Consider the following 13,848-nt stretch of genomic DNA (forward strand, 5'->3'; position numbering starts at 1 on the left):
TTCCATGTCTGCCCATGTCGCATCTTCTGAACTGCTGTATGAACACTTTGTACTTTTAGACCAGGGACTTGGTGGCCCCCAACCTGAAGCAGTGGGTCCAGTTGGTCCTCTCTTCTTGCGGAGATCATCTTCCCACCGAGTCCAGGCTGGCCGCTGCTGAAGTTCTCAACAGCACTGCACCATTTTTCCTCACCAACCCCCATCCCATTCTTGGTAAGTGCGCTGAGCCGCTGTTGGGTGGGGGGGTGGGGGGGAGGTGTCCATCGTACCAAACGCACTAAAAGCGTGAATAGATGCTCTAGGTTAAAAAAAGAAGGGAAGATGAAAGATGACAGCGTACACCATACCTTTACATCTTTCAAAGATCTTCCCACCCTCTCACTCTCCTACTCTAATCACTTTTCACCAGCAGCCTCTTCTTTTTTTTTTAATATAAATTTATTTATTTATTTTTATTTTTGGTGGCCTTGGGTCTTTGTTGCTGTGCGCAGGCTTTTCTCTAGTTGCGGCGTGCGGGCTTCTCATTGGGTGGCTTCTCTTGTTGCAGAGCAAGGGCTCTAGGCTCACGGGCTTCAGTAGTTGTGGCACGCGGGCTCAGTAGTTGTGGCACACGGGCTTAGTTGCTCCGCGGCATGTGAGATCTTCCCGGACCAGGGCTCGAACCCATGTCCCCTGCATTGGCAGGCGGATTCTTAACCACTGCGCCACCAGGGAAGCCCCACCAACAGCCTCTTAATTGGCCTCTTTTCCTTCTGTCTTGTCCCCCAAGCCATTCTCCTTATGCTTCCAAAAGCCTCTGTGGTCTTTCTGAAATACAGATCTGATCATTTTCCTCCACTGCTTAAAGCCTTTGAGTGGGTGCCCATTGCCTTCAGGATAAAACCTAAATGCTCTTTAGCCTGGCTCAGAAGGCCCTTCCTCTTCTGTGCCCTGCCTGCTTCTCCCTCCTCACTGGCCACCACTCCCCATGCGTCATCAGCGGGGAGCAGTTCTCTAAACAAACTGCTGCTTGACTGACTCCTGTTTGTCTTTCAAGACTCAGCCTAACCATCACCTCTTCCAGGAAGCCTGTTGCAGTGACCTTGGTGAGAAATAAATGGGACAGAGTGAAGTGTGGCCTTGAGGAAGAAGAAAGGCCAGCCTCGAAAGCATTTAGGAAGTAGAATCAGCAGGACTTGGTGTTGAGGTTAATATAAAGGGAACATTCGAGGATGACTTCCAGGCTTCTGGCTTAAGGGACTAGGAAGACTGCTGGTTCCTTTCACTGAAAGTAGTTGTAAGTTTAAGGCATCTTTGGACTTCGCTGGCGGCCCAGTGGTTAGGACTCTGTGCTTGCACTGCAGGGGGCGCAGGTTCCATCCCTGGTCGGGGAAGATCCTGCATGCCGCGCAGCGTGGCCAAAAAATAAAATAAAAAAGTTTAAGGCATCTTTGGGAAGTAAAGGTAGAGATATTTTGAAATCAAATAGATGTACAGCTCCAACCATATTCCTTACATTCATGTCTCTTTCCTCACTGCCACCCCCTGTCCTTCAAGAGTAATAATTAGGAAAGAGCATCGTATCAATGGTGGTTGAGAAAACCAAGCTTTAGGAAACCCAAAGGAATTGAAAAACCATAGGGGTTTTTGTTTTAACTTAAAAATTTTTTTTTAAATTGTAGTGTTTTGTTTTAAGCATAGGGTTTAATAAAAGGAAAACTCAGGACCCAAAGCCACGTCTGAGTCCTGACCCTGCCCTCTCCTGCCATCTTACCCCCGTATTAACCATGCTGGGATTCTCTTCCATCCATTACGGGAATTCTGTTTTTGTTCTCCTCTTCCATGCCCAGCCCTGGAGAATAAATCATGGTCCCTGCATCCAGGGAGCTTTCAGTGTAGTTGTGGAGAAAAGGTTTACAGAATAAAGAAAAGAACTGCGTTTTCAGATGGTGAGATTCAAATTTTAAGTGTTATTGGAGTTCAGACCAATCAAGTGTCTCATGTCTCTGGATCTCTCTGAGAAACAGTTGTCTTTGGTATCTTCATAAATCTTTCTTCTAAGTCAGCGGTCCCCAACCTTTTTGGCACCAGGGACTGGTTTCGTGGAAGACAGTTTTTCCACGGACGGGGGCGGGGTGGGGAGAGGGTTGAGGTGGTAATGCGAGCAGTGGGGCGGGGATGGGGAGCGGCTGATGAAGCTTCGCTTGCTCACCTCCTGCTGTGCAGCCCGATTCCTAACAGGCCCCAGACCCGGGGGTTGGGGACCCCCTGTTCTAAGTGACTTTTAGGCATTTTTTCTACACCCAAAGGGGGACTGAAAGGGGACCTGCTACAATTTTGCTTTAATCGTTGGACCCAGAGGAATAAGAGCAGAAGTTTAGAAACTTTGATGACACTTCTCAGGGAGGGTAATATCATTTTGCAGAACATTTTCTGGGTGACTTTGGCTGCTCTAACCCTGGTTCGTAGCAGGAAAATGTGTGTGGAATAGTGTGGAATTTCTGAGTGAAACTGAGTCCTGGGCAAAAGCCATTGGTTCATCATGAATTGCTGGAGCTGCTCAGGGCATCACAGGCAATGAGGAAGGAGGTCGGTAGTGGCTGGCAGCCTGCAAGAACATGAAAAACAGGCACAGAACTGAGAGGCAAAGGACATAAAGTGCATGGGGACAAGTCCAGGGCAGACCGAAGTCATTTAAGGAGAAAGAAAAATTGAAATGGACTAAAGAGGGAAGATTGAGGACCTTAGCGGTATAAGAAAATGTTAAGAAAGGGAAATTTGAAACCCTAGAGAACAATTAGAATGGATAGATTCTGAAAGACTGAGTAAAATTTAAAGCCAGATTCATAACAGACAGGAGAGCGCAAACCCCAGAGGGAGCCATTGCTGCTTTCAGTATGACTAGAGCATTGGTGGCCCTGATATTGGGCTCTCTGTGGACAGATGAGGGAGAGGGTGAGCTAAGAGAGCTCTCAGGGCAGGGTTGGTTCCCCACTGAACGTCAAGGGATGATGAGTGGTGGTCTTCCGCGGCGACCCACCCCACCTGGACAGTATGTGTCCCTCCTTTGAGGCCCTGCCCCCTCTCCCCTCCCTCACGCAGTCCGCCTCCCGTTACACCAGTCCCCTGGGACCTTTCCCTGTGGTGAGTCACAGCCACGTGTTTCCAGCCCTGCCTTCTCCTTACCTTGTGTTCTCCACTTGATGTCCCTTTTGGTTGCTCAGGGGCAGACACTGTCTGTTCCTGGTCTCTGGTCCCCAGCAGCACGATGCACAGGGACTTGATAGGGTCCCTGTCCAGGGGCAGTGGCGGTCAGGTCGTGGGCCCCGCGTAGACGTGGCACAGGCTGGTGCCTTTATCATGGTTCTTTGCTTTTTTTCAGTTCTTGCCCCCCAAAGCATAATCTTGATTGAAACTTTGCTTTCAGAATTTATAAGCTGAAACAGTCACTCAAATTAACACTGGGCTAGTTTCCCCAAAGCACTCTTGATGCATAAAGTTTCATTCTGAGAAGCGTGAGTCACTGACTAAGGCCCGTTGACAGCTGGGCCTTAACCAGCCACGGCCGTACCTTCTAGGGAGCCTTGCCTGGGGCTGGTTGCCTCCAGAAGTGTTTCCTATTCAAAAGGGCATTTTCAGACCTGTCCCCTTAGGGTCCTCTCTCTTCTGGCATTTATCTGACTCTCAAGTCTCCCTTCCTTGCAGTACCCACAAAAAAGGAGTAACTTGCTCATTCAATACTGGATTTGAAGCAGTATTTGTACCTGCTTATAAGTTGCATCCTAGGTAATTTGAATCCTTTTTGGCCTTCTTAGGACTGCAAGATACGCTTGCTCTCTGGAAATGTGTCCTCACCCTCCTGCAGAGTGAGGAGCAAGTAATCCGAGATGCAGCCACAGAAACCGTGATGACTGCCATGTCACAGGAAAACACTTGCCAGTCAACAGGTACCTCATTCTTATCTTTCTTCGATGCCTCATTGCTCTTGGACAGGGGTTGGCGCACTTTCTGTAAAGGGCCAGAGAGTGAATATTTTAGGCTTTGTTGGCCATTCAGTCTCTGTCTCAACTCTGCCATTTTAGTGGGAAAGTAGCCATAAACAATAGGAAAACAAGTGTACGTGACTGTGTTCCAATAAAGCTTTATTTACAAAAACAGGTGGCTTCCCAGATTTGATCTGCTAACCACAGTTCGCTGACCCCTGCTCTAGGACATCATAGAGAAAAATTGCTTTCAGAGGTAGAAATGTAGTAAACAGTGCCTTTTGTTAGTTACATTGACATCCTTTTTAAATAAGGCCAAGTCTGGATTTTCTGTGTGGTTACATAATCCAGAGATCTAGATCCATGATTTTGCTCCTCTGTGCATTTCTACACGTAAAAGAAACAGATGAGTGTAAGTCAAGTTGCTCCTCTTTGTGCCTTGGCTCCTCATTTGGTGGTGACGTTAACCCAGGGGGCAGGAGGGGAGTGGAAAGAGGAGCAGCCTAGATGGGTAGTTCTGAGCTCATAGCCACTCAGTTCATAGTATGAGCTGTTAGAGCCCTGGGCCCTAGTTACCTGTATGCAATGGCAAATGCTGTGGAAGCAAAAGGGAACTCCAGGCTGCAGATGGAAAACGGGCTGCTGGGTGGAAGGGATGGGGCTAGGTGGAGTAGAAGCCAGGTCACACCTCTGGGCGAATGGCCGTCTGGGAGGGTGGCCACTCTGGTGGACTTGGATTCCATGCACTTGGGGCTAGGTGTCAGGAAAGATCTCTGGGTCAGCCATCCCAAAGAGAAGTAAGAACACCATTTTGAGACAGGTAGTCACAGGCTGAGCAAAGAAGTTTACCTTAATGGACAGCAGAATGGGAGGGGAAATAGCCATACAGTGTCGGTAACTGATTCGGGCCCCTCATTCCCATGGGTAGGGTTGTGGTCCCTGGAAGCTTCTCCTGCAATGTGCGAACATCCCCCTACCTGAGTCCTCCGTTGTAATGGTCTGGGCGCTTTTCTCTACATGTACGGAAGGAGCTGGTGTCTTAATAATCTCCCAGTGATACTACTCCAGGGCACATTTAGCCAGGATCAGCTTGTCCTCTCAGTGGGAAAACATTCACATCGGTGCTGCGAGTGCTGTACTAGCAGCCTTCTCCCCATCCCTGTCCTCATACCTAAAATTCTGCCATTAATGATTCATTCCTTTTTCCAATTGTGCATTTTCCTTAGAAGGACACACGGAGCACCGAGCAAGTGCTCAGTAAGCATCTGGTGGAACGTAACACTCACTAGACTTCTATAGGACCCTCTCACCAAAGATGGGAAAGATCATTTCATGGTGGAATTCATAAGTGGACTTCTTCCCTCCTAATCTTTAGAGTTTTTGCCCTGCTACTTTTATTTCTTTCAGAATTTTTCCAAGTTCATTTATAGTAAAACTATATTACCGTGTTCTCCCTCCTTCAGGTTTGAATTTTTTCTCAAGAAATAGAAATCAGTAATTATATTTTGAGTGCCTTTTGCGTGTGAAATTCCATGTGTGAAAGCCTCTGAGGGAGTAAGTAACGTAAAAGCCTACTTGTCTATCTTTGTATTTCCTATCTTGGTCCATAAAAGAGAATCTGAGGTGTGAAAAGACAAGAATTCTGTAACAGCTAAACGTAGTATGTTACCCTGGACCAGATCCTGTACTGGAGGGGTGAAAAGCCATACAGGAAATTATTAGAATAGCTGACAATATTGAAATATTGTCTGTAGATTAAAATCAATATTAAATTTCATGAATTTGATAACCATACTATGGTTTTGTAAGAGAATATTTTTATTCTTAGGAAATACACAACTGAAATATTAAGGTGGAAAAGGACACAACGCCTGTGACTTACTCTCAGATGGTTCAGAAAAAAATAACACTATGTGTGGATATAAATAGTAAACACAGATAGGTAGTTGCTGTACTTGCATCTTTTCCATGTTTAAAATTATTTCAAAATAAAATGTTTTTTAAAAATCCCAAGTCCACAACTAGAAAAGACGTAACACAGTATATATTGATAGACCATCTGGCTGGTTTATCAACTATTCCACCCCCCCAGGGTGACTCCTTTCTCCTAAATTATATGAAAACATCCTGCCCGCCCCCCACCTTTTTTTTTTTTAAACTCATTTTGAGTGAATTTTTGCATCCAGAAAATCAAACCCAAGCCGGATACCTCCCATTCAGAGATCTCAGCAGCATGACGTCGCTGTGTGAGGACACTCATTCAGCATGTCCCCGTGTGTTCTCTGTTCTGCCTGATAGCAGTGCTTAAACAGAATCTCTGTAATGCAGCGTGATTTTCTTAGGCAAAAAATGCACATCTTTCTGCTTTAGACTGAAAAGTAACTGAGGATTGAGTATCACCCCCTGATTTTTCACTTTAGTCAGAAGTTTAGCCAGCTGATTCATTAGAACAATATTGTCTTGTTTTGACATCCCTCAAGGATACCAAGCAGCTGATTAAGTTTTCACATTCCTTCAGCACACAGGCGTTTTGTAGCATACCCTGCTAATGGTTTGCTCTTTGGTGTTCCAAAGTCCATTATTACTACTGAGTCTTGAATACCTTGAAAATACATGTCATTTCATTAATTTTGTCCTCAATTCAGTGGTTTAAAAAGTGCCACAGTAAAATAATAATATTAAATTATGTTAATATTTAATGTCTTCTTTTTTTTTTTTTTTAAAGATTTATTGATTGATTGATTGCTGTGTTGGGTCTTCGTTTCTGTGCTAGGACTTTCTGTAGTTGCAGCAAGCGGGGGCCACTCTTCATCGTGGTGCGCGGGCCTCTTACTATTGTGGCCTCTCTTGTTGCGGAGCACAGGCTCCAGATGCGCAGGCTCAGTAGTTGTGGCTCACGGGCCTAGCTGCTCCACGGCATGTGGGATCTTCCCAGACCAGGGCGCGAACCCGTGTCCCCTGCATTAGCAGGCAGATTCCCAACCACTTCACCACCAGGGAAGCCCTTAATGTCTTCTTTGAGAAGACTAAATATTGTTAAATTAATTCTTACTTCTCCTCCTAAGAAAGAAAGAAATCATGAGGAGTCCTTGCCTCTGAGGTCTCATCCTTAAATGAGGGCTGGACGGGGAAGAAGGAGCTTTGTGCTCATACTGACAGCCTGCTGGGGACGTGGAGAAGATGGAGGTGCATTTTGATTGTGGGGTCTAGGGAGGTTCCTGAGAGTGGAGCTGGCCCAAAGGAAGGGATAAGTGGCACACAAATGAGAGCATTTCAACACGGAAGGAAAAGCCGGAGCCAAACCTGGAGTTGGGGGCAACTTGGGAGCTGATTGGGGAGCAGCAAGTGGACTTGTGTGGCCAGAACATAGGCTGAGGCCAGGGGAGTGGAGCAGGAGGCAAAGCTAGAAAGGCGGGAGTGGCCACATTTGGGATGGCTTTGAATGCCAAGCCAAGGACCTCCTCTTATAGGTGAAGGGAGGCTGGAGAGGGTTTCAGACAGAGGAGTAATGTTGCCAGGAACGTGGGTTTGAGGAGCTCTTTCTGGCAGCCGTGCATGAGATGGATCAGGGCTGGGGGTGAGCCAGTGGGGGTGAGTCAGGAGATCAACTGGGAGCTGGTAGCAAGAGTCCTCATGAGGCGCCATCAGTGGTGATGGGGTGGAGAGAGCATGGGGTAGACTCAAGAGGATTTGGGGGCTGTGCTTGTAGGCGGTGGGAGAGAAGGGAAAGCAGAGATGACCTCAAGGTTTCAAACCTGTGAGGTATCTAGGGGAAACACCTCGACCTGCCTCTGGCACTGACATAGCAGTTGGGCTATCGTGTTCCAGGAAGTGAAACTTCCTGGAATTGGGAAAGGCACTTAGAGGCCACAAGTCACTGTGATCTGGGACAGAATATTCCTTAGGCCTTGGAGAGCTCAGCAATGGAAACTGAGAGGGCAAAGGGGGAGCTTTATCTGCTGGAGGAACAGAGTGCGCTGTCCGGCTCTGTCCTGCCCTCTCCAGCACACGGCGCAGTGCCCCTGGGAGCCCCCGGCAAGCCGTCACAGGGCAGCTGCTGGTGCTGGTAGCTCTGGCTAGAAACCATGGAAGGGGCAAGCATGAAACCAGTCGCTGTGCACACGGCTGGCCTTAGGTGGAGATTTGTGATGTGAATTAGTTAATGATCCTGGAAGGTCCAGAGGAAATAACTCAGTGTTTAGATCGCCCTTGTGAGGATGGATTTGTTGTTCACCTTCTTGCCTGCCGAGTTCTTCTGCTGTCCTGCATGTGCGCCACCCAACATGGTCACCTGGGAGGTGGAACTCATAGGCTATTAACAACCCTCTGAGCACCCCTGAGGCCCCTTCAGCTTTAGATGGGAGGAAGCCCCAGCAGCAGGACCCTCCCTGCCCCTGCCCTCCCCTCTGTGCCAGTCACAGCACGCTAAGAGGGACAGAAGAAATGGCACATCTAGGGCTCAAGAGGAGGGGATTGAAGTTCACAGCCAGGAAGAGACGGTGTACGGGCAGGACTCCAGGTGGGGCTCCACCTCTCTCCTGCCCCTGCTGTGACTTGACTTCAAGCCTTGAAATGCTCTGGAAAGAGCTCTCATTTCAAGAGCAGGAGACACTCAAGGCCGTAGCTCGGCCGCTCCCACTTCCCCGGGCTCTCCCACTTCTGCCTGAGCAGCTCGCTCACATCTGTCTTATAGACTCATATATCAGGATTTCACATCAGAGCTCATTTGAACAAGGGCTTCCGTGTGAGGGAAAAAACCAACCTGGACACTATTTAAATTTAAATCACTAGCTTTGTGTGATTCTCCAGTGAGGCAGACAGAGTTCTGGGTGGAAGCAACAGGAGAGGCCCCTGTGAAGGTACGAATTTTAACAGCCTGTTTAGGAGGAGGAGAGGATGAAAAAGCACCTTTAAAAAAAGCAACCCACCCAAAGGTCTAGAAGATGGACAGAATTCAGCAATTTGGGGTTATTCTGTAGCCTTTTTTTTTTTTAATTGTATTCAAGTATAGTTGATTTATAATGTGCTAATTTCTGCTGCACAGCAAAATGATTATCGAGTAATACATACATATATTCTTTTCCATTATGGTTTATCACAGGATACTGAATATCGTTCCCTGTGCTGTACAGTAGGACCTTGTTGTTTATCCATCCTATATATAATAGTTGGCATCTGCATAGCCTCTCTTTTATGTAGAACCCTTTGTCTCTGTTACAGGGTCTCTGTTGGGTCTAACTCGATAGGCTAGTGTCAGACTTGAGGACTCCAGAGTAAGAGGATGGAAGGCTCTGACATGAGGGGTCCCGCAGAGATGGCTCAATCTGGAGGCCCTTGGGCGGAACCCTGCGTGCTCACCTTTCGGAGCTGGGGGCTCTCTGAGCAGGAGGAGATGGGTGGGAGGGGCTGCTGGCAGGCAGGGGGCTGTTAGCGTTCTGAAGCCCCTTCCTCTGGCACCGCACCCTCTCCAGCTCGGGATCTCCCTCCCTCCCTCCTCTTCCAGCTTCATCCAGCATTTGCCGCCTGATTCAGGAGGCCTCCTCCCTTTCCCCGTTTCCGTTTATGAGATTCAAAGAAAGTTTCTAATACCCAACAGTCACTTTAGTTGTTGCAGGATAAGAAAGAGAAGCCAGTTAACAAGGAATTTTAAGGGGGGCCCAGACCTCAAATCACTGTCAGTGTTTAGGTTCAAGAAGGATGACTTCTTGGTAGAAACTTTTTTTATTTAGCTATAATTGACATAAAAGGTAGAAACTTTCTAATGAAGAGAATGTAAAAGACTTTTAAGAAAGAAAGACAGATACAGCAGGGGAGAGAGAAGCGAGCGCACATGTCCTCACACGTGTGAGCGATGGGTGGTTCTTTTCCTTGGAGTACTGGCTCCAGGGAATTCCGATCCCTCCCTCCCACCACGCCCACCCCACCACAAAAAAATCATAAAACTTCTGCTCATTCTGCCAGATATAAATGTTCAGTGGTGACACATTAAATCCCACCTTCTCTACGATGGCCCCACCCTCCAGGATCTCTCGTTTTTCTGAACCCCTGCAGCATTTGGTTATAAATAGCCCTTGATTTTCTACTCTTTTATTATTTTCTCCTTCATATACTTTATTTAGTTTTATCTTCCCAACTATCCTGTGAGCTTAGAGACTGTCTTCTATTAGGTACACAGTAGGTGCTCAGTGGGCATTGATGGGCTGATCTTCCACCACTGTAGGCCGCTTAACAGTCAGTAATAGTCTGTCAGTCCCGAGTTCCCCAAGGAGATTAGAGTGCCCTTTGAAACAACAAAGCTCCAAAACAGGCAGACTGACCCTCCCTGCTAGAACTGGCCCAGGGGGCCGTGGTGTTCCTTGATTCAGACAAACTGGAAAGACCGTCCTTCTGAGCGACTCACTGTATGGGGCTTGTGGGATAAGAGTTGGTAGCCCTGCCGCACTATTTGGTCCTCCCTCACTCATACCACTCAGGTCTGCGTCTCAGACTGCAGGGCCAGAGAGCCAGCCCGGGGCTGTGGGCCGCGGCCCTGGGGTAACCAGGAGACACTGCAGGAGCCTCCATGCTCTGCACCAGGACCCACAGAGACTCTGGAATAGTGACGGAGCTTAGCAGGGAGGCGGAAGAGGGGAAGCAGGAGCAAAATGTAGCAAAATTCAGACTAGAGGTTAGAGAACAGGGCAGGAGGCAGGTGGCATTGTGGGGCTAAGTGGAAACAGTCATATAACGGGGCAAGGTGAGGAAGAAGAGAGCAGATGCCTGGTCAATTTCCCCCCAGATGTATTCCTCCCTCTGCCACACACCCCCCCACCCCTCACAGACACACACCCCGTCATCACCACACAGAGCCCGAGGGACAGCATGAGAGTGTGAACACAGCTCCCACGCTCCAGCCCAAGCAGGGAGGGAGGTCGGGTCACTGTGACATTACACAGCGGCCCGGCGGTGACCGCCTCATCAGCAAAGCCCCAGGCCTGTGGGCTTCATGCTGAGTTGCAGATGGTTGCATCCCCGGAAGCTCCAGAGCTGCCCACCGAGTCCTCCTGCTGCACCAGCCACGTGCCCAGCGGAAGGCACTGCGCTTTTCCCAGTTCCTGCGAGTTCACACGGTCAGGTCCTCCAGGTCTGGCCTCACTCCTCCCTCTGCCTTCCAAGAGCTTCTTTCCTAATCTGCTCAGATACACTGTCTCCAAGGTGTCTTTTCTGTTCCGAGGTACCAGAGCCTGGCCCCAGCCTCCATTTTAGATGGCCTTTAAGCTCCGTGAGTGTAATCTCATGGGCATGTACCAAGTACCTTTTTCTGGAGAAGAGTGACCACCACACTAGAATTCCCATCATAACTGCCTCCAAGCCTGACCTAAATGCTCCTGGGGACAAGCTAAACTTACTTGCCTCTCTCATTTCTTTGTGCCTATTTTTAAATTCTAAATTGTTTTCTCACTCCTCCTCTTACTCTTACCTAGATAAACCACAGGTTTTTCTTTTACTACTTAAGTATGAGGCAAAAAGTGGTGACATCACGCATATTCATTCATTCATTCATTCAACAGGTATTTACAGAGTGTCTGTCCACAAGGCTTGTTTCATGTGCTAGTTCAGGCCACCAGCATCTCTCACCTGGACTTCTGCGAACACCTCCAGCCTGCTCTTCCTGCCTCTGCTCTGGTCTGCCTGCAGTCCAGTCCCTGTAGCTGTTGAAGGGCCTTTCTTAGGGAACAGATCTGACGATGTTGCTCTCCTCCTCGGACCTCTCCCTTGGCTTCCCTTCTTTCTCAGAGTAAAACTCAACTCCTGAAGTAACAGATAAGGCCCTCCTGACCTTACCCCTACCTCTCTCTCCAGCCTCAGCCCCTGCTACGCCCTCTCCCTCTCTCTCGGCTCCAGCACTCCAGCCTTTTTTGGGGTCCTCCAGCTCACCAAGCCTCAGGGTCTTTGCACTAGCTGGGCCTGCTGCTTGGAATGGTCTCCCCTGGTCCCACACAGCTGCCTCCTTGTCATTTCAAATCTCAGCTTCAGTGTCATGTCCACAGAAACGACTTGACCACCCAGTTTACAGTAGCTGCTCGTTTACTATTACTTCACCCTGCTGGTTTCATTCTCTGCATAGCCCTTTGACTATCTTATTATTTTACTGTTTATTTAATTCGTTGTTTGTCTCCCTCCACCGGAATAAAAATTCCAGGAATGTAGGACTTTTGTCTGCTTTGCTTGTTACTGTATTCCCAGAACCTGGTACATAATAGATGCTCAACAGAAATCACTACTGGATGATCAACAGAATGAAGGAATGGGGGAACGTATCAATCACAGTAGTTAAACCCAATAGAGATTAGTGTTTTTAGAAACGACCGAAGGCAGAAGAGGTGGAGCTGTGTGGATTCTCTGCTGTGAAATTGCCCAGAGGTGGTGGATCCTTGTTAGGGCAGGTTAAATCAGCTCCCTTAGGCCCACCGCTTCCAAGAGACCCTAATTCAACCAGGAGCTGATTGAGCATCTACTCAGGCGAGGCCGCAATGGTGGGTCCTAGACTAACTCCCCCTCTCCCTTCTGTTCCTTCCTGTCACTGCTGGATGGAATTTCTTGAGCAAGGGTTTCATCCATGGGGGCCCCTGGGTCTAGCGTGGGGCTGGCCTTGGGAAGTGCCCAGCCGGGGAAAACCTTTCAGTTGTTCATCATGCCCTGGTCAGGGGGCTGGGACCAGTGCCGAATGAGTCCATCTGGAAGGCAAAGGTTGGTGGCTGCAACTCTGAGAATGGGGGCCCCTTCCTCCTGGGGCCCTTGCCTTGCTGTCTCTTCCCCACTCTGTGTAGGCCGGGGCTGGGAAGGGAGAAGGAGAACATTTCCCTCTGGAGGCTCCTGCTTCATTTTACCTCTTTTGATCCTCACAGCCACTCTATGAGATATTTTACTGTCTTCTCCATTTTAAATATGGATAACCTGGAATTCAGAGAATTGTTGTCGTTTTTGTTTGGTTGTTTGGTTTGGTTTGGTTTGGTTTGGTTTTAGGCTGCACCGTGCGGTATGTGGGATCTTAGTTCCCCGACCAGGGATCGAACCCGTGCCCCCTGCATTGGGAATGCAGAGTCTTCACCCCTGGACCGCCAGGGAAGTCCCCTGAAATTCAGAGAGTTGAAGTAGCAGACCCCAGGTCTTGTGGGAGATGAGTGTCAAGCTGGAATTGGAGCTCAGGTTCCTGTGGTGACAAAGGCTTTGCACTTTCAACGCCTCTTCTAAGACGGGAAAAGGAGTCCAAACCCAGCCTCTACGTTTGGAACCTAAGAGTTAATAGAAGGGGGACATTGAGGGTCTTCTAAACTCTGCTGTGTTTAAAAAGAAGACACTGAAATCATAACCCATGAAAATGGATTGGAGACCCAAGAGTTCAGATACACAGAACTTGTCCTGAAGAAGGGAATAGAAGTTGCCACGGCTGGGGCAGTTGCAGCCAGAAGTGACAGGAGGTCCTGTGTGAAGGCTGAGTGTGTCCCCATTTTCGAGTCCTTCCTAGAGAAAGAGAATCACACGACCGGGGGGTTTTAGAGCCTCTGCTTTATAGATGGGGAAACTGAAGCCCAGGAAAGGTAAATGATTTCCCCAGTGTCACATAATTAGTGGGGAAATGAGGCCTAAAACACAGGCCCCCTGAGACACAGAACAGCACTTCTCTCCACTGCTCCCCAAGCCTCGATTTACAGAAAGGAAGTGACAGAAATGTCGGGTGCCCACTGAGAATAATCCAGACTCCTGGGTTGGAAAGAACCCATCGGGGGTGAGATCGGTGCTGTGGGGTAAGGCAGGTTCTGTGGAAGAGAGGGCTTGGAGGAACTCCATCATCACAGGGGTGGGAAGAACAGAGTGTTCTATGAAACCAGGCGTCTCCCAGCAA

General features: G+C 48.5%; 1 protein-coding gene across 3 annotated transcripts in view; it reads left to right on the plus strand.

Annotated features, from left to right (window-relative positions):
* Positions 1–13,848, plus strand: part of THADA (THADA armadillo repeat containing) — a 318,133-nt gene that overhangs the window by 265,815 nt on the left and 38,470 nt on the right. For all 3 annotated transcript variants that reach the window (XM_059943471.1, XM_059943473.1, XM_059943474.1), the window contains 2 exons: positions 60–213; positions 3,795–3,926. In XM_059943471.1, coding sequence (XP_059799454.1) covers positions 60–213; positions 3,795–3,926 — 286 coding nt within the window. The remainder of the gene's footprint in view (positions 1–59; positions 214–3,794; positions 3,927–13,848) is intronic.

Source organism: Balaenoptera ricei, chromosome 13 (assembly GCF_028023285.1).
Source record: "Balaenoptera ricei isolate mBalRic1 chromosome 13, mBalRic1.hap2, whole genome shotgun sequence".
NCBI lineage: Eukaryota > Metazoa > Chordata > Mammalia > Artiodactyla > Balaenopteridae > Balaenoptera > Balaenoptera ricei.